The sequence below is a fragment of the Lissotriton helveticus genome, chromosome 7, assembly GCF_964261635.1.
Source record: "Lissotriton helveticus chromosome 7, aLisHel1.1, whole genome shotgun sequence".
Taxonomy (NCBI): Eukaryota; Metazoa; Chordata; class Amphibia; order Caudata; family Salamandridae; genus Lissotriton; species Lissotriton helveticus.
The window spans coordinates 1,740,646,616-1,740,665,804 of NC_136068.1; the positions used below are offsets into that span (position 1 = coordinate 1,740,646,616).

At 44.3% G+C, this 19,189-nt stretch overlaps 1 protein-coding gene across 2 annotated transcripts in view; it reads right to left on the reverse strand.

Annotated features, from left to right (window-relative positions):
- IGLON5 (IgLON family member 5) overlaps nt 1–19,189 on the reverse strand; it is a 1,087,135-nt gene that overhangs the window by 271,745 nt on the left and 796,201 nt on the right. For both annotated transcript variants that reach the window (XM_078655466.1, XM_078655465.1), the window contains exon 3: nt 5,900–6,132. In XM_078655466.1, coding sequence (XP_078511592.1) covers nt 5,900–6,132 — 233 coding nt within the window. The remainder of the gene's footprint in view (nt 1–5,899; nt 6,133–19,189) is intronic.

The following is a 19,189-nucleotide window of genomic DNA, read 5'->3' on the forward strand; positions in this document are numbered from 1 at the left end:
TGAACGTTTTGAGATAATCATTGAAAACTACATTGAATAGAATGTTATCATGAAGACTAATGATGATATAAGAATAAACTGTTAACGTCATCCTTTGTGGAATCTTGCTTGACGAGAACCCAAGGTGTGCCCACATCACAGGGATGCTACCATAGTCTTATGGTGGCACATGAACAGAATTTAGTCTACAGACGTGTTTGGATGGACACGCCACCTGGAGGAGCACCCCACTTCTACTATACATTTTCTCCAAAAACAAAAAGACTTTCAAAATAAAGCTGTGCGTCCCCCACTTTTCTTTTTTAGTTTGAAAATTAGCCTGGCGGCATCATTCATAACTATCTGGAGTTGGCCCACTAGGGAGTCTAGACATAAGGGGAGTGCGTGGAGACACACTCCACTCCCAGGTGCACTGCTAATGAGGATTCCAAATCCAACGTCAGTTTCAACCATTTCAACTTTTTCCGCAATTTAAACTTTTTCTTCATTACTTTTTTAACGTTATATTCTTGTCGCTTTTGACCAATCCACACGATATTCATACTGTATTTTAGCAACTTCTCATATTTTCATGTGCCCATCCGGACCTCTTGTGAAAATAAGATCCAAATACATCAGATTGTTCAGAGCAGCAATCTTTTATTTCATTTTAACACCCAATGCATTTCGGGCTGCGGTTCAGCCCTTCGTCAGGGGTAGCTGAAAATGGATAATTACAAGCAATGTTTTAATTTTGAGTAATAACATTATTATTTGTAACTGTTTTTTTAAAAAAAGAGCAACTTCTTAAAATCTCATTTATAACACAAGCGATCTTATTCCAAATGTTATTACATACGACATATCTCAATGCTATCCAAATATATAAAACGCATCCCTATGGCAATCAATGCAACAAGCTAAACTTCCAATATCTTAAGGAGTCCATTCTACCCGACTACGGAGGTTTTTTTTTTACCAGGCATCATCACAACTTGTTAGGCATAACGATAGTAACACCGCATATGAACGGTTATTATCAAATATTGCTTTTACCCATTTGTACGCTTATCACAGACTACAATCTTTAAGTCTTTCTTGCCCGCTAGTGCAGTGTATATTAAACTTTTGACCTCTTGCTGCATTTTAGCGTTACAAAGCAACTCCGTGTTTGTGCCCGTCATACCTGCTATGTTAGTCGCTTCATTCAGCTCGCTCTGCGCGCTGCAGGAAAAAGAATCTCTCACACGTGCTAACATTCACTTTTTATGGCTACACCCTGCTCCGCCCATCTCCTCCCCAAATTTCAAACGTTCCCTGCTAGAACCGATAACTACATGTCCCACAGTGCAACATAATGCTTATATCAGATGGCGCTTGCTCAAATAGCGTTCATTTAAGAAAACCGCTTTAAAAAATGTCTGTAATCAGTGTAAATTTACGATGCTTGTTTATCCTTCCATGTTAACGATCACCACCTTCTTAGACTGTGGCTCCGAACACGTTGTTATATTCCATGCGGACTCGTGGGTATTCTTCAAACTTTTTCCATATTTTTGTATTTTATCAAGGGTGCAATAACCAACGGGGGGCTTAAATTACTACGTAAACATTATAGGTGGTCCGCACTCCATATTCATCCGTTTGAAATGGACTGAAACGGATGAATATGGAGTGCGGACCACCTATAATGTTTCCACTAGGGAGTCTGGCAATCCAATGTAGAGTGAATTGGCATAGTCAAGGCGGGCTAAGATCATGGTGGTCACAACTGTTCTCATGGTGGAGAATGAGAGGATAGGGGAGAGTCTCCTTAGTAGCCTGAGTAGGCCCATGCAGGTACCAAGTGGAAACTTGATTGGCCAATGTAAGCTTGGCGTCCACTTTGATTCCCAAACTTTTAACCACTGGGACTAGGCTGGAGCGTTGCCCAGTTCCTGAGGCCAGTAGAGGGAGTTTCAAGGGTTGTGAACATCCGTCATGGCTAGGACCTCGGTTTTGTCTGGGTTAATCTTGAGTGAGATGGCAGTCATCCAGGTGACCGTGAATCGTAGAACATCTTTCGCCCGGGAGTGTGCTTGAGGAGTGTTTTCAATTTGCAGGATAATTTGAGTGTCGTCTGCATAATTGAAAACTTGGCACTCCATAGCCGCGAGGGCATTAATTAGAGGTCTGAGATATATGTTAAATAGGAGGGGTGATAGAGCCGACCCATGGTCTCTGTCTGTCCCTGTCTCTCTCTGTCTCTGTCTCTATCTCTCTCTGTCTGTCTCTGTCTCTATCTGTCTCTGTCTGTCCATGTCTGTCTCTGTCTGTCAGTCTGTCTGTCTGTGTCTGTCTCTACCTCTATCTGTCTCGGTCTCCATCTGTCTCTGTCTTTTTATCCGTCTCTGTCTCTATTTGGCTCTGTGTGCTGCTGTCTTTCTCTGTCTGTCTGTCTGTCTGTCTGTCTTTGTCTGTCTATGTCTGTCTCTATCTCTATATGGCTCTATCTGTCTTTATCTGTCTCTATCTCTATCCGTCTCTGTCTGTCTCTATCTCTCTTTGTCTCTATCTGTCTCTGTCTGTCTCTATCTCTGTCTCTGTAGCTATCTCTGTCTCTGTCTCTATCTGTCTGTCTCTGTCTCTGTCTGTCTCTATCTCTATCTGTTTCTATCTCTATCTGCTTCTGTCTCTATCTGTCTCTGTCTGTATCTCTGTCTCTATCTGCCTCTATCTTTCTCTGTCTCTATCTGTCTCTGTCCAAACAGGAAGTTTCCCGAAAGGCCCATTAAAAGTCAGCTGTAAAAGCACTTACAGATGACTTTTAAAGGGCCTTTTGGGAAGCTTTCCGAGGGTGCCGTGACATCATAGAGGCCAGCAGTAAACACAGGAGATGGCCGCAGGAGCATACGTTGTGAATACCTATTTAATACTAATTCCTACGTACGCTCCTGCGGCCATCTTCTGTGTTTACTACCGGCCTCACTGGAAACATAGAAACGGCAAGGCAAGATCCGTGGGCCGTCAATGAAGGCCTGCAGGGCCGCTGTTGTCCCGCGGACCATACTATGAGTACCACCGACGTAGGCCTTTTGGTGGGAGCCGCAGAACTGGCCGGAAAAAAACACATGACGCGCAGGCTCTATTATCGCCCCCGGGTGGGCCAGGTGCTGTTGGCATGTTTTTAATAGGGGAGGGCTTATTATGCCCAGGGGACCTCCACCTTCCTGAGCTTCTTAATGTATTAAAGAGGGGAGGCCCCTAAAGCCTACCCCACTGCCCCGGGGACCACCACATCCCCAGGACAAATTAGAAGATAGGAGGAGGGTCATGCGGCCTCCCCTCTTGGAAACCTAGTTGGTCCAGGGGACTGCCACCTTCCAGGGCCGGCTCCTGCAATGTCCCGGGGTGCCCACCCCCGGGACACTGCAGTTTGCCATGGATTGCTCCCACCGAGCCATAGCAAACGATGCTCTACTTCTAGTAAGGAAGAGCAGAAAATGGTCTAGCTTACTAGAAGCAGAGCAGAATTGCTTTTACACACAAGGAGCTGCATGATAGCATCTCCCTGTGTGTGGAAGCAATGCCAACTCCAAATGCTAAATCCTACACAGCGGGATTCCTGAGAGCTGGCCCTGCCCCCTTTCTCCACCACTCAGCAAATGTGACTACTACTTAAAAAACATGTACATTCACTGAAAAAAAATAAAGGTTATAGGGATGTTATAGTTAGGAATTAGCATTTAAAAAACCTTAGAAATTCACTGAAAAAAACAAAAGTTACAGGGACGTTATAGTTAGGAAATGGATTTAAAAAATCCTTAGAAGTTCACTGAAAAAAACAAAGGTTACAGGAAAGTTATAGTTAGGCTGACATTTCACTCATACAAATCCAGAGAAATTCAACAATTATAGTTAGTGAGCTAACTATAATATGCACCCCTACAATGCACTGCGTATGACCTCACATATTACATCACTAGTGACATTGTCATTGACATCACTGATGACATCATCCAGTGACTGTGAGTGTTTTTAAAAGGTTTATGAGTGTTAACTATATTTATATATTATAGTTCCACATTGCACGATTTCTTTTTATATATATATATATATAGAGGTATACTGGGGAATCCGTGGGTGTATGAGTGCCTGATTGGATGAGTCCGTGGGTTCATGATTAACTGTCTCAGTGAATGTATGGGTTAATGACTGATTGTGTGAATGTTAGTATCTGTCTGTCAGTCAGTTGGTGTCCAAGTGACAGTATGGTATGGGTATGTGAGTTTCTGTATGGTTGTCTGCACGTCTGTGTGGGTAGGTGTGGGGGAGTGTGACTTCCTGTATGGATGAGTGAGTGGGTGAGTCAGTGGCTGCATGCATTAGTGAGTGTATTTGTGAGGGGATGCATAGGTGAGTGAGTGTGTATGTGTCGATGAAGGAGTGCATATGTCAGTGGTATAGGGTGAGTAACTGGGAATGTGAAAGGCAGTGTAGGTGAGTGATGGGGTATGTGAGTGATTGTATAAGTGAGTGAGCAAATTTGAGAGTGGCTATATGGGTGAGTGTGTGTGTCAGTTACTGTATATGTGAGTGCGTATGTGGTAGTATCTTTATGAGTATGTGAGAAATTGAATTGAATTGAGTGAGTGAGTGCGTATGTGTATGTGTGTGTGTGTGTAACTGTATGGGTGAGTAAGTGGCTGTGCGAATGACTGTATGGGTGAGTGAGTAGGTGTGTGACTAGCTCTATGGGTGGATGACTCATGTGTTAGTGGTTGTAAATGGATATCTCAAAAAAAGAGAGAGTTACCCCAGTTAGAGCAGAAGGGACAGGGTAGTTAGCACTTATCAAAAACAAAATTACCTTATGTGTAAAGTTCACTAACTTCAAATAGTATGCACTGAACCAAATCACACACTCCAATACAAAATTTCTTGACAAGTCTCTTTTCAGAAAAAATATAAATTGTAATACATATAATGCACAGAAGATCTGATATTGATTGCAATCTTTAAAAACTGTTAAACATCATCATAGTGATACATCTAAATAACCACAATGCATGTTCATCAAACTTTTCATAAAAACATTACAGGTGCCTAGTTCCCACATCAATGTTATACTTATATAAAACGGACACAACAAACGAAAGGACAATGTATCAATACATTGACTCAAATGATAGTGTTGTCTAAGAACAATGTGTCGACGCAGCGTTTCGGTGTTACTTTTTTATTTCTTGACCCCTTCTTCAGGACTTATAGGCAATTCACAACTGTATTCATAAAATTTGTAAAAACAGATCATACATCTAAAAATAAAAGAGAAAATACAATTAGAGAAAAAATTTGTTTTATATGTAAACGTAGACTCTTTTGGTTCAGTGCACCCTATACTAGAATATAGTTGTTATAGCTATTTATTGTAAAGGTATTGAGACCAGGTTAATGGTTATCTTATTTATTGTAAAGTTCATTGAGACCAGGTTATTGGTTATCTCAATGGTCTCAATTAACTTTACAATAAATATCTAAAACAACTATATTCTAATATATAGGGTGCATTGAACCAAAAGAGTCTATGTTTACATATAAAAAAGAATGTTCTCTAATTGTATTTTATCTTTTATTTTGAAGCAAAAATTAATCGGCGGGTTGGCTAGACGTGGAATTCTCAGCTACTATTAATATGTATTTGTATGTTTAACTGGGCTTCCTTTTACTCATTGGCCACTTCAATGTGTCTTCTCTGCCCTCAGCCCTCAAAGAGAAAAAGAGCTATCGAATCCACAAATTTCCATCACAACCCTACCAGGATTGAACATTCTACTATACAGAGCACTGGGATGAAGGAACTGATCAATATTGTAACATCAGTGCGCTCCACAGCTTTGGAACATGCATCCTTGGATGGCCAATAGGCAGTCACACTTACCTTGCACAATGAGGTAAATCTGCGAGGTGTGTGGCTTGTCCTGGGTCTGGTAAGAGCAAATATAGAGGCCCTCGTCAAACATGTCCACCTCCGTGAGCATGATGCTGTACTCCACTTTGTTGTTGGTGAGCAGCGATACCCGGGGGTCAATGGACCACTTGTCGGCACCAGCATACAGGATGTTGGATCGATTCAACCATGCCACACGCGTCACATTGTCATCAACTGAACAGCTAGAAGAGCAAGTAGAAAGGAAGGGTTTGCATCACTCAGTGTTATGAAGGAAAGGAAGGATGATAAAGAGCCATGGACAAGAGAACAAAGAACAGTGTCTCTGGCACACAGGGACTATATAACCAACAACATTGAACATTCAAATCCATAAACCTGTTGATGTACACCACCAAACCAGCATCAATTTCTTTCACATGTGCACCTTGGCTTTTAAAGCCTTTTTCTCTTTTTGGGCTTTCATTGCTTTGTACATTTTTGTTTTGTCTATTTTATAATTTGGAAGGTTTGATTGCATTAGAAGGATTCAACAGCACAAAGTCTCTTGTCCCACTGCATTATGGTCTTTGTATTTATTCAAGTGGCAAAACGTTCTTATATTTTGTTTCAGTGCAAATATTGTTATGTGGTTTGCTCTGCTTGGAGCTGATAAGCGGATTCCAGCAGGGCTTGTTTGTGCTGTTTTGTAAGCAGTTTAATATTCATACAGCATAATGCTTCAGTACATGGTCAATAATAGCCTGTGCCTAAAGGGATGATCTTCTCTGCTAAGACATCTCGCTACAACTATAATGTGGTTGAATTATTGGCCTTAATGTGACACATTTACAGCATCAGCTACCACGATATCACCAAGGTAAGTGGATAAGGATTTAAGAATAGTAAATATATATTTACCTTAATTACGTAGTGGTGGGCAATATATTGGGAGTGAAATTACCATAAGTAGACACCACCCCATAGAAATCTAATTGTTTGGCTCCAGAAATATGTTTAGTGACTATTCGGAAGCAAATCAACAACAATGCCTATGACTATCTTGGCTTTAATATAGCCATATAGCCCGCCATAGAGGGCTATACCGGCTATTAAAGGCCCGCTGCAGCGTTAAAGGCTCGAGCCGCAGCCGAGGGACTTTAACAAAGCAGCGGGCCTTTAATTGGCGGTATAGCCCTTAAAGGAGCGCAAGGGAATTGGAATCCCCTCAAGCTCCCTGAAGCCTTTGTTCACAGCCAGAGCTGTGAACACAGAAGCAATGGAATGTTGGCGCTCCGGGCTTATACCAGCCATTATAAGCCTGGAGCTACTCCATTGTTTTCAAAGGAGCTACCAGCATTCCAATGTTCTAATAGTGTTTAATCTTTTTCTGGGTTACCGTTTCATGTGTACATTTGAAATGGGTTTCTTTGAAGTGCGTGACCTGGGAATCTGGTCTGAAAATAAATGAGTTAACTCGGGAGTTTGGGAAGTTTTTTCATTATCTGCGGTAGCTTTCATGTAGTTTTGAGAATGTTGAAATGATTTGGTTGCTGAAAAGTATTCTACAAATACATAATTTGCTCAGGAAAAGGTTTTGTGGGGAAATTGTTCTGTAGAAGACATTTTTTAGGGCATCTCAGGGTTTGAAGGGATCCCAAACTTTGGTAAGAATGCAATTTTGCAAATTCACAAAACTTTGTGTGACAATTACTGTTGTTACATAACAATACATTGTTCTAGCATAAATTGTATGGTTTTGGTGCACAAGGGTGTTATTTAGCTCTACATTATGTTTGTAGAACTCAACTAAATAGCAATGGACCCCAAGATAACATTGAAGTACATTGATAAAACACAGAACATCTTCACCACCGAACACTGCACTTGAATATGATTAGGCAAAATTTCCATTACAACCGCATAACGTGTGTAATTTCGCATACCTTTCGCTACATGAAATTCCTGAATTTAGGACTTTGGCTCTCCTGCACATTTAATTTTAGGTTGCAAAGATAGCACAGGACCTCAGCAGACATGGGCAGGGAGTGTAATAGTCACAAGACACAATGTTTTTCTTTTTTTGCAGAGTTTTATATAGCGCAAACTTTGATCCGAATCGGGTATCAGAGCGCTTTACATAGCACCAGCTGCATTACATGAGGACACATTCATTTTTGTTAGGCACGGGGAGATTAAGTGATTTGCCCAGAATCACAGGATGTTCAGTGTCATTGCCGAGACTTGAACTCAGTTCCCCAGATTCTAGGTTGACCGCCCTAGCCGTTAGGCCAACTCCTCTCGCCAAGTTGTTCTGCGGAAAGGCCTGTCACCAAGTACAGTATTTCTGTTGGGGAGGCATGGCTGATGAAGGCTGAGTAATATATAAATGTTTTCATATAGCGCCTGTTACCACAGCATTAACCTGTTGAAGCTCCTTTGACGACACATATTACCATTACTTAATTAAATGAAAACCATTTTACCGACCTCAGAATGATGAGAAACTGCTTCAGCCCCCATGAGATTGGACCCATGACCGACTCTAGAGGGTTAACACAAATTGCCATAAACAAAGTGGAATCCACTCAAGGTGGTGGTGATCCCTAAAGTGTTGGGGAAGCACACAGTGTTGTTTAAATGCCCCTCACACACCAACAGGCCCCTTGGTGTCATGCTTCATCATCGGGGCCTTCGCACCCCTCTACGGGATGCGGCGTGCTACGACTCGCGGATACGCAGGAGCACTTTGAAGTGGACTATGTGTGGGGGTGTGTGTGTATATAGGATCAAAAATGTGAGTGAGGTGAGGTGAAAGGTTAAAAAATACCTGGCACGTGGGAGGAAAAAATATTTTAATTTAATCCCCGGCTGGTATTGTTAAAAAGAAGTGCAGGGCGTGGTTAAATAGATACGAGTTAAGGTATCGAGAACCACTAGTAAAGTGTCAACATGTTTCGGAGGTCACAGCCTCCTTCTTCAGGGCAAGGGTTATGCACTTACCCTCCCCTTACTCACATGCAGAATGTTAAAGTGTATTAAAAAAATTACAAAATTACCACAATGTGTAATATTCCTAACAGTGTTTTAAGTGTTAGCGAATGCAGTTGCGCCCAGTTGGCGAAAGAACCTGCGAAAAGAAATGCATAGGTAAATACATGCAGATGTCACAGATCAAGCAAATGGAGAAGAAGAAACCTTCTCTTTGTATCACCAGGTCAACCAAAAATAATGGGACCCTATGAGGTAAAAGAAAAAGAAAAACACACAAGTGGACATAACAACACTGACACACACACATATATAAAACACAGAATTACTCTCTGCTCTGATGGAAAGAGAGCACATAATAAGAAGGAAAAAGTCTTACTTAGAATTCTAAAATATAAGACCTCATGAGCCTAAGCGTATATTGGGGATCCCTCCTTCCTGCTTAGAAAGGACCTAAAAAAATTAATGAACGAGGTTCAGTTGGAAGAGAGGCATGTAATTCAATCTACCAGGCTACAAGATAATATTAGTCACTGACACCCATAAACTCACGGTTACTGCATAAGCAATTCGCCTGCCTTCCCTCAACGCGGCTCCGATGAAGTGAGCCTGTGTAGCGTCAGGGCCCTTATATATACTCCCCCTCTTAGTAATTGGTGATCGTTAATTAATTGATTGGGATCGGTGTATGCCCAAATACGGAGAAAGTAATCACCGGAGGTCCGGTGTTGCGCTCTCGGCGAACGCTAATGGCGCGCATGCGCACTACAGCCTATCCAATGCGCATGCGCGGCCGAAAGGGGCGACCGCGCATGCGCGAAGTAGACGCACTACTTATTATGCCGAGTAGGACATGAAGGAACAATCTACAGCGCTCCCGCCCCACTAGACACAGCGCGTGTTAGGGGCTTGACTCGGTTTGTAAAACGGGCAATTCTCTCACCTTGCAACAAGGAGGGCAAATCATGTCACCAGATGGGCACTCGACCCGCACAACACTGCAATATAGCAGGGCACAGTATACAGTAGTGTGCAGAATACAGCAATACATGTACCCCAGCGGTTATCCTAGGGGAATTAACGCATATAATAAATTTTAAGGGGGAAACTGACAGGATTGGTACACAGATTAATGTCAGTTGCAGGTTTCGGAGGCCATGTGCACGTGGTGAGGTGGTGACAGTAACCAAATAAACCAGATGCATCATGATTTTGGGTACAGACAAAGCAATATATCAGAGACAGTTACTATCTCAAGAGGCTCCAAGGGATGGAGTCATTCAGGCCCGTTGTGTCAGTCCCCAGCCTGAACACCCATTGTTGTTCCTTTTCCAGAAGGCCCACCTCTGAGGGTAACTGTTCAATAACAGTCCACTGCAGCTCATTTACACAGTGTTGGTGTTCAATAAAGTGGGTAGACATTTTGGTAGTGAGTTTCTTACATCTGATGTTACTTTTGTGTTCATTTAATCTCACTTTGACAGGTCTTGTTGTCATACCGACATATTCTTTTCCACAGGGGCACGTGATTAAATATACAACATTCTTGCTGTTGCAATTTGTGAACACACGTTGCTCCCATTGTGTCCCATTTGAGAAGGTCAAAGTCAAGCTTTTTTCAGTGAGGTGGCAGTTGTTGCAATTACCACAAGGATAATGACCATGTATGCCCTGAAGTCTTGTTTGATCCTTTTTAGTTGGGGGTGGTCTTGTGTGGACTAGCATGTCTCTCAGGTTCCTACCCCTTCTATGGGCAAACAATGGCTTCTCCAATGTCAGACCGCTACTCGTCAGAGTGCGCCAGTGTTTGTTCACCAACTTTGTGACCTGGTTGGTAACTGGACTATATGTGGTGACACATACTGTTCTTTTTTCGGCTGCCTCCCTCCGAGGATTATCCTCAAGGAGGGCCTCACGATTGTTGTTTCTCGCCCTCTTTGATGCTTTTCTGATTACAGTTTCAGGGTATTTTCTCTGTCTCAGTTTCATACTCAGATCCTTAGCCTGAGATTTATACTTGGCAATGTCACTGCAATTCCGCCGCAGACGCAGGAACTGTCCATAGGGAAGGTTCTCCCTCAGATGACGAGGGTGGAAGCTGTCAAATCTGAGGAGACAGTTCCTGGCCGTAGGTTTAAAATGTGTTTCTGTTTTAAGCACTCCTGCTTCGCAGTAGATGTTTAAATCCAAAAAGACCATGCTTTGGTTAGACATCTGGTGAGTAAATTTCAGGAAGGCATTTTGGTTGTTCAGCCAACCGGTAAAGTCAGTTACCGTAGTCATATCTCCTTCCCAAATGACCAAAATATCGTCTATATATCTCCGCCAGGTGAGAATCCTCGTCCTATATGGGTTGTCTGGGTGGAGGATTTTGGTGGACTCCAGGTGATGGACATATAGTCCAGCCAAGCTCGGGGCAAAAGTACTGCCCATACTGGTCCCGTGTTTTTGCCAGAAGAGGGTGCCCTCGTACTCGAAAAAGTTTTTGGTAAGGGCCAAAGAGATGCATTCCAGTACTACATTTCGTGGGGTATGGTATTTCCAGTTTGTAGAGTGTAGTACCTCCTCAATGATTTGTAAAGTCTCCTCATGTGGGAGACTCGTATAGAGGCTCTCCACATCCAGACTGAGGAGCATCTGAGAGCTGGGATCAAAAGTTTGGTTGTTTAACAATTGAAGTACTGCCTTCGTATCCTTCAAATATGTGTCAGTAGCCTGGACAATAGGTCTCAGGAAGGCATCCGCAAATTTAGACAACGGTTCCAGAATCGATGAGATACCGGAAACAATGGGGCGACCCGGAGGATTATCAAGGTTTTTGTGCACCTTGGGTATGGTGTAAAAATAAGGAGTCCGTGGGTTCTTCTGTATCAGAAACTCCGACTCTTTTTTGGTAATCCAATCATGGGCCAGTGCCTCTTCCACCATACCTCCTATTTGAACTCTCAGTGATTCAGTTGGATTTTCAGTGAGGATCTGATAGTTCCTATTATCAGAAAGGAGCCTCCTACATTCTTTGTCGTAGGCTAAGGTGGTTTGGATAACTACTGCGCCACCCTTATCCGCGGGTTTTATAATCAAGTTTTTATTCATCCTCAACTCCTTGATGGCCTCATTCTCCATTCTCGACATGTTCTGAAAAACCCTCTGTTTATTTTCAAGACATTTTAATTCTTGCATTATGGCTTTTTCGAAGGCCAGGACCTCGACCGGGAGTTGATTATCCAACGGTGTGAAAGTGGATCTCGGTTTTAAACCGGTGTCAGAGGTCTCAGTGGATAGTTCCCTATCTTTGAAAAAAGCCCGCAGTTTAATGGTTCTTATAAACTCCTGCATTTCCTTGTGCAATAAGAAAATGTCGGGTTTGTTTGTGGGGACATATCCCAAGCCTTTGTTCAGTACCTCCCTCTGTAGATCTGTGAGGGGCCAGGGAGTTATGTTAATAACTAGGTTCCCCTGCTGCTCGATGACGCCTGATTCGCCGTCATGCTCCTCGTCACCGCCCGTGGTTGTTGTTATGTCCACTTGTGTGTTTTTCTTTTTCTTTTACCTCATAGGGTCCCATTATTTTTGGTTGACCTGGTGATACAAAGAGAAGGTTTCTTCTTCTCCATTTGCTTGATCTGTGACATCTGCATGTATTTACCTATGCATTTCTTTTCGCAGGTTCTTTCGCCAACTGGGCGCAACTGCATTCGCTAACACTTAAAACACTGTTAGGAATATTACACATTGTGGTAATTTTGTAATTTTTTTAATACACTTTAACATTCTGCATGTGAGTAAGGGGAGGGTAAGTGCATAACCCTTGTCCGGAAGAAGGAGGCTGTGACCTCCGAAACATGTTGACACTTTACTAGTGGTTCTCGATACCTTAACTCGTATCTATTTAACCACGCCCTGCACTTCTTTTTAACAATACCAGCCGGGGATTAAATTAAAATATTTTTTCCTCCCACGTGCCAGGTATTTTTTAACCTTTCACCTCACCTCACTCACATTTTTGATCCTATATACACACACACCCCCACACATAGTCCACTTCAAAGTGCTCATGCGTATCCGCGAGTCGTAGCACGCCGCATCCCGTAGAGGGGTGCGAAGGCCCCGATGATGAAGCATGACACCAAGGGGCCTGTTGGTGTGTGAGGGGCATTTAAACAACACTGTGTGCTTCCCCAACACTTTAGGGATCACCACCACCTTGAGTGGATTCCACTTTGTTTATGTATACATTCAGGGAGACTGAATCCACTGACCCTCTCTCTCCCCCCTTCTGTTACAATTCGTAACACAAATTGCCCCCACTCAGCCCTACTTCTGGATTTATTACTACAAATACTGCAGGACAGCGGTTTGGTTCTCTAATTTTGTACAGACCTTTAGTTTGTTTTTACACTTTGATAAAGCCTGTAGGCAGGTATTTGTTTACATTGGTTCTCATGTATTACCATAGCAGGTAAGTTGTTTAGGGTTGGTTATCCTGCTCACAAACCTGGGGTGTCGAAGATTGGTACTGTGATAGTCAGTTCTTTAAATGGAAATATAGAAGTGCTGGTACTCACTATTTAGAGTACCTGTTTGCTCCTGAGAAGTGCTGGTACTGTCCCTTTAAACCCTTTGTAGTGTTAACAAGAAGTACAATTACTCTCTCTTTCAAATCAAAGTAGTTCAGGTACTCAGTAGTGGACAGCACCTGCCCATTTTAAATCACTGGTAATAATCCTTGGGAGGCCTTCTTTAGAGACATGCGCCACTGGGGCTGCGGGGACCTGGGTTACACTATTGGATTTGTCTCAATTTCTCTTTGTAAAACTAGTATTCCATCCCTACACCTCCCCCATCTTATTCTCTGTGAAGAATCTTGGCCCCATGGTATACCCTATAGCCTGCTGCATGCACATTATAGCTTTATAGCCCGCCGTAGTGGGCTATAGCAGCTATTAAAGGTCCGCTCCCGTGTTAAAGACCCGAGCCGAAGGCGAGAGACTTTAACAAGGGAGCTGGGCTTTAATAGCCGGTATAGCCCTGCTACGAAGGGCGATAAGGCTATTAGAACATTCTGCCACTAGAGGGCAAAGTGTTCAAACAAATAAAACAAAGGCTTCTCGAGAGGCCTTTGTAAAACATTGGAATGTTGCTCTGCGGGCCTTTACCGGCCTGTAGAAGCAGGGAGCACTCCATTGTCTTCAATGGAGCTCCCAACATGCCAATCTTCTAATAGAAGACATGGTTCAGAAGCGAAGTCATTAACAATGTCATATGCGAAGTAGAAGTCTGTGTAAAGCCAGATATGAAATACCCTAATTTAGTAATCATATACAATGCCAAATAGGGCGTCACAATGACTGGCAGCTGTGATGTCACATAAAACGGCGAATTGGACCTTGAAGCAAGATTTAGAGACACAGTACCACAGAAGTCGTGTTGATTTGCTGATGAGACTAGGAAGTATAAAAAAAATGGCATGCATGTCTTAGAAGATTCAAATAATGGAGATGACATAGAAACAAACTGATTGAGTCTTACTGGCTGGATGATGTGGAAGCAAATATCTGTGATGAATGAGACCTGGAGCCGTATTACAGAAAGTGCCCGGTGGGCACAATGGCATGGGTGCCCGCTTTGTGCGCCCTTGGGGCACTTTGGTATTACAGAAGTAACCAAAGAAGCTTGAATAGCCCCTTCTGTAATGAAAATCTTCCTTCAAGGTCTAATTTGCCCATCTATGTGACGTCATAGTTGCCATTCACTGTGACCACCGATATGGCATTTTAAATGATCACTAAAATAGGTTATTTCATATCTGGCTTTACACAGACTTCAAGTTCATATATGACGTGTTTATGACTTCACTTCTGAACCATATCTTCTTATTTGCATGCAACCCATGCAGCACCAGCAGTATGTCAAGAGCGCGTGCCTTCATTTGCAGGATTCAAGCAAGCCGGGCTGAAGACGGCTGTAATGCCAGAAACCGGTCCTCGGAAGCTTGTTTCCGGTCCAGGGAAGGCATGGCTTGGCAGTTCGGGCTGGACTGTTCCCATGAGGCACAGGGTCAGACTGATTTGCATATGCCATGTCTGAACTGGGGTGGCAGAGTGGGCTAAAGAACGGTGATGGATTAAACCCAGATCTTTTGACTGGGTGTGAGTGTTTGATTGGTTCAGATGCTCCGTCCATTACCACCCCCTTTTTTACCGCTTCATTTGCAGGAGGGCATGGCTCCCTTCAAATTAGGAAATCTCTTTTCTTCTGCGAGTGCACCGTATTATTATTGTGGGCGCAAAGGCAAATATGCTGTCAGGAGTTGCACTGAAAGTGCGCCACAAAAAGGTAGTGCATTGTCAGTGCATGTCTGGGTCGGCCCTCTGGAGGGCTGTAAGGGGATCCCATAGACCCCCAGTCATCCCTTGCAGGCAGGTGCAGTCCCTCACTGCACCCACCCACCAGGGGACCTCTAATCGCCCTTAAAAGTGCAGGTGGGTTGCCGTCTGCACAGTGAAACACGGACCAGCTTTTGAACAACTTCTCCATATTTGACTTGAATGTTCTGCCCCCAGGGCAGCACGAGTTTGTGGCTGCCGTGAGGGCACCGTATTCTCTGTAATAGGATGGACTTTCCATGTTTGCGCCCGGTGCACCTGTTTTAAAGTGCGCTGTGGCGCAAACAGGAAAAGTGTGTCCTTATTGGAACACAGGCCCTGGACTGCATATATGAAACTTGCACCCTCAGTCAGCGTAATATTTATTTCCCATGACGCGCTTTCGGACAAGCACCAGGAAACAAATCCAAATAGGCGGTTGCACATCTGTGCCCACTTGCCTCTCCCTGTGGCTGATGGAACAGCAGCATAATGCGAAACGTTAATGGGAAGCCGCGATGTCTGCGAGCACCGGGCTCCTGAGATGCAAAATGTCACATGCTTATAATTGCCTGACCTGGAAGCATTGGAGTGTGCCACCTGTGACCCGGAAGCGCCGAAGCATGGCCGATTAACTGTGGCAGATCCTACCCTGCAGTCCTCGAACAGATTCACTCTGGCGACCCAGGGCCCCCGATGCCTGCCGCAGTGGCACGTCCCCCCTCGGGGACTCTTGGAAACTTCTAGAAGCAGTTTCAAGTTCCGGCGACAGATGCAGCTGAGCGAGCAGACGGCCCTTGATTAGGCTGCCAAGGATGGAGGGGGCGCGTGATGGAGGGGGGTGGCGGGCGGGGACACGGGCCGCGTTTCCAAGGCCAACCGAGATCAAGCATCAAATTGTCTTCCATCGTGAGCCGAGTGTCCCCCTTGGAGCACGGCTCCCGCGCATTCAGACGGGGCGCTGGAGTGTTTGAAAGGCATGGCGGGGTTCAGAGCCTCCTGCCGGCGCGGCTCGAACGCAGGGCGCGCATACAAGGGCCCTCCACCCCAGATGGAACGAGTGCTGCTCGAGAGAGGTTTTCACGCGGCATCAAGAGTTCCTTATGGTTATTAAAGCGCCTGATGAAGCCGGTGAAACAAGCTGGCTCATCGATTTCTTCGCCAGGGCTAAATCCTGAACTAATCTGCTAGCCGACCCGGCAGATGTTTCCGTGAAAGTGATGCCCGCAGGAATGCTGCCTTCATGGCTATGGAATTGGATCTACTCTCGGGGGTTTGCTGAGTTTGGCGCTGTTGGGTCTCCAATGGCATTACTTGTGATTTTGCACAACTTTCACTGAATAAATGAATGAGTAATGCAATAGGTAGTTTCATTTTCTTATACAGTGGCAACCACTGGCCCTGGGGTAGTCAGCAGACAATGTGCAGAAACGGTGCTGTCTATTTTTCATTAGATATGCCTGATGTCTGCTCCTGTTTCCATCAAGAGTTGAGCAGTATTGACTCACTAAGATTGGTGCTTGAGTAAGTGTGACTTACTTTTTTAGCACTCTTGGGTTACTTGTGAAATTCAGGAGCAAGTCAGGAGCAGGGTGGAAAGTGGCTGTTGCTGACACCATTACCTATATATGTCCCTTTGCAGGCGTAGATTCAGCATTCAGCGCTTTCTACACAAATTGTTTATATGCCGAACCTAATTCCACTTTGCAATATAAGGACCGTTTCAACCTCCCAATCAGAAGCTTGAAATGACTATTGTTCTTTTGATGAAGCCTCGGTGATTGGTCCAAACATTGACACCAGACAAGTGGTTCAGAGTTTACTATTGGACTTCTTTACAGTGATCTGTTAAGTCCTCCACCCAACAAAATCCATCTGCCACTTGTGTATGCTACAGTTACTCTGGACTAAGTGACTATGTACACGTGTATTATACACTGCTCTTTGGTGCTGTCTATCATCTGCACTAAGCACTGCTTCGTGTTCATCTGTTACCACATTCTCTGTAATATTTGGTACAATATATGAAGTTTTTAATCTTGGATTGAGTGTTTTCCAGTGGGTCCTTTCTAAAAGGAGGCTGTTATATGGTTGTTTATGGGGGAACCATCTGTAGTCGTGAGTGGATTTAATGGCAAGTTGAGTTAGCCAAAGGGCTCCTGGTCAATGGCACGTCATGGTTAATAGATGTATTAATAGTCACTCTAAGGGGGAGGTGGAGTCAAGGAAGTAGGGGTGGTTCAATGCCTTAACCCGCGTGCGGTAAATTTGAATGCTTGGAGGTGCAGAAATGTTTGCCCTGGTTCTCTTTGTGGAGGAAGCTTCTTGAGTCACAAACAAGACCACAAGTATGCAGGGATGGAAACCCTTTAGATCATCAGGAAGGGAGCTGTACAAAGGGAAGGTGGCATCTTCTTTCGCCCAGTATTTCCATTCAGTTGCCGCTTCCTTCAGAATGATGATTTGCAACATACAAACATGTGTGGGTGTACTTGTAAAGCGCACTGCGACTCCATGGAGTATCCTGGCGCTGAAGACCACTAGGGAACCCGTCCTGGTTTTCCCTGTGAGATGGTCCCTTTCTGGGTATCTCCAAGGTGAAACCAGGCATCCCCTGCGTCTGTGGGGGGCCGTTGTAGAGATGAGGCAAGCTTAATGCCCAGAGTTGCCGAGTGTGTTCCCTGGTTAGAGTAGGCACCGAGGCGAGAATTATCGAGTCCGTTTTGACCCTGGTCCACGAACCTGCCGCGTCGGGAATTGAACCCTGATCTCGGGCCGTTCTCTGCTTACGGGTCTGCCGCCTCTAACCAGTGAGCCACACCACTCCACATCTGGAAGTCTCGTGGGCAGCTGATTTGGCACAAATTCACCAGACCAGTATTTGAGATCCTACGACTAGAGCTGAGTATGATAAAAATGGAGATTAAATTACTTTCTAAAGTGTCAGACTATCCAGTGCTTCAAGGTTGGTATGTAATACAGGATAGAGTGAGTCGACAGTTAATGTCTTGGTTACAAGTGGTCCCACCCACACTCTTACTGCAAAATGGAGGGAGCTGCAGACTCTCACTCAGTGTAAGACTGCCTTTCTAGGACCCAGAAAGCGCCTGGGAGATTCCGGACACACGGTACGCAGCCCCACCCAAAAATGCATTGTTGATAATGAGCCCCTAAGTGATCAAGAAGCAATCTATGGTCTACAATCTGGATGACTGAGAGTACCACCCAGGTAACCACGAGTATAAATAAGGATTAGTCACTGGGTATACAATGATCCAACCCTTTAGCCATGGGCGGACTGATCTATAGCGGATTTAGAAGATTTCCGAAAAGCAGGACCGAGCCAGTTACACTTTCCCAATGCCCATGGTGAGACTTACTCTAGTAATGTTAAAAGAAGGGAGAATTTACAGGAACGGGGACTTTGCAGCTCCCAGAGGTGGAGGGTCCTCCATGGAAGAGGGGATGCCCAGACAGGCCAGTGCCTCTGAGAGGCCAGCAGCATTGCTGCATGTTCAGTCACACTGAGGGTTGTACGTCTGTGAGACCCCACAGCATTCCCTCTTCCTTCAGCAGCATTGAAAGTACTTGAGTAATGGGAAGAGATCCAGCTCTCCCCCCTCCCACTGCAATGTATCACATATAGAACCTCTGGACATATGAAATCAGTGGCTTGTCAGGTTTGTCGTCTGACTGGGGTGAGGTAGGGAAGAGGCTACAACTAGAAGCCTTCTCCGACCAGTACCTCAAGAGGCGGAGTTTCTCTTACTCTCCGTCACCACGGGATGCTGTCTCACACTTGACACTACCGGGCTACGTGTAGATGCATCATCACCCTACTGACTCATTCTCTCCTCAAAAGACAGCTATAAATACAAAAAGCATTGCAAATTATATATTTTCTTAAATGTTATGGCATTGATTACCCTGCATTTAGCTATATCAC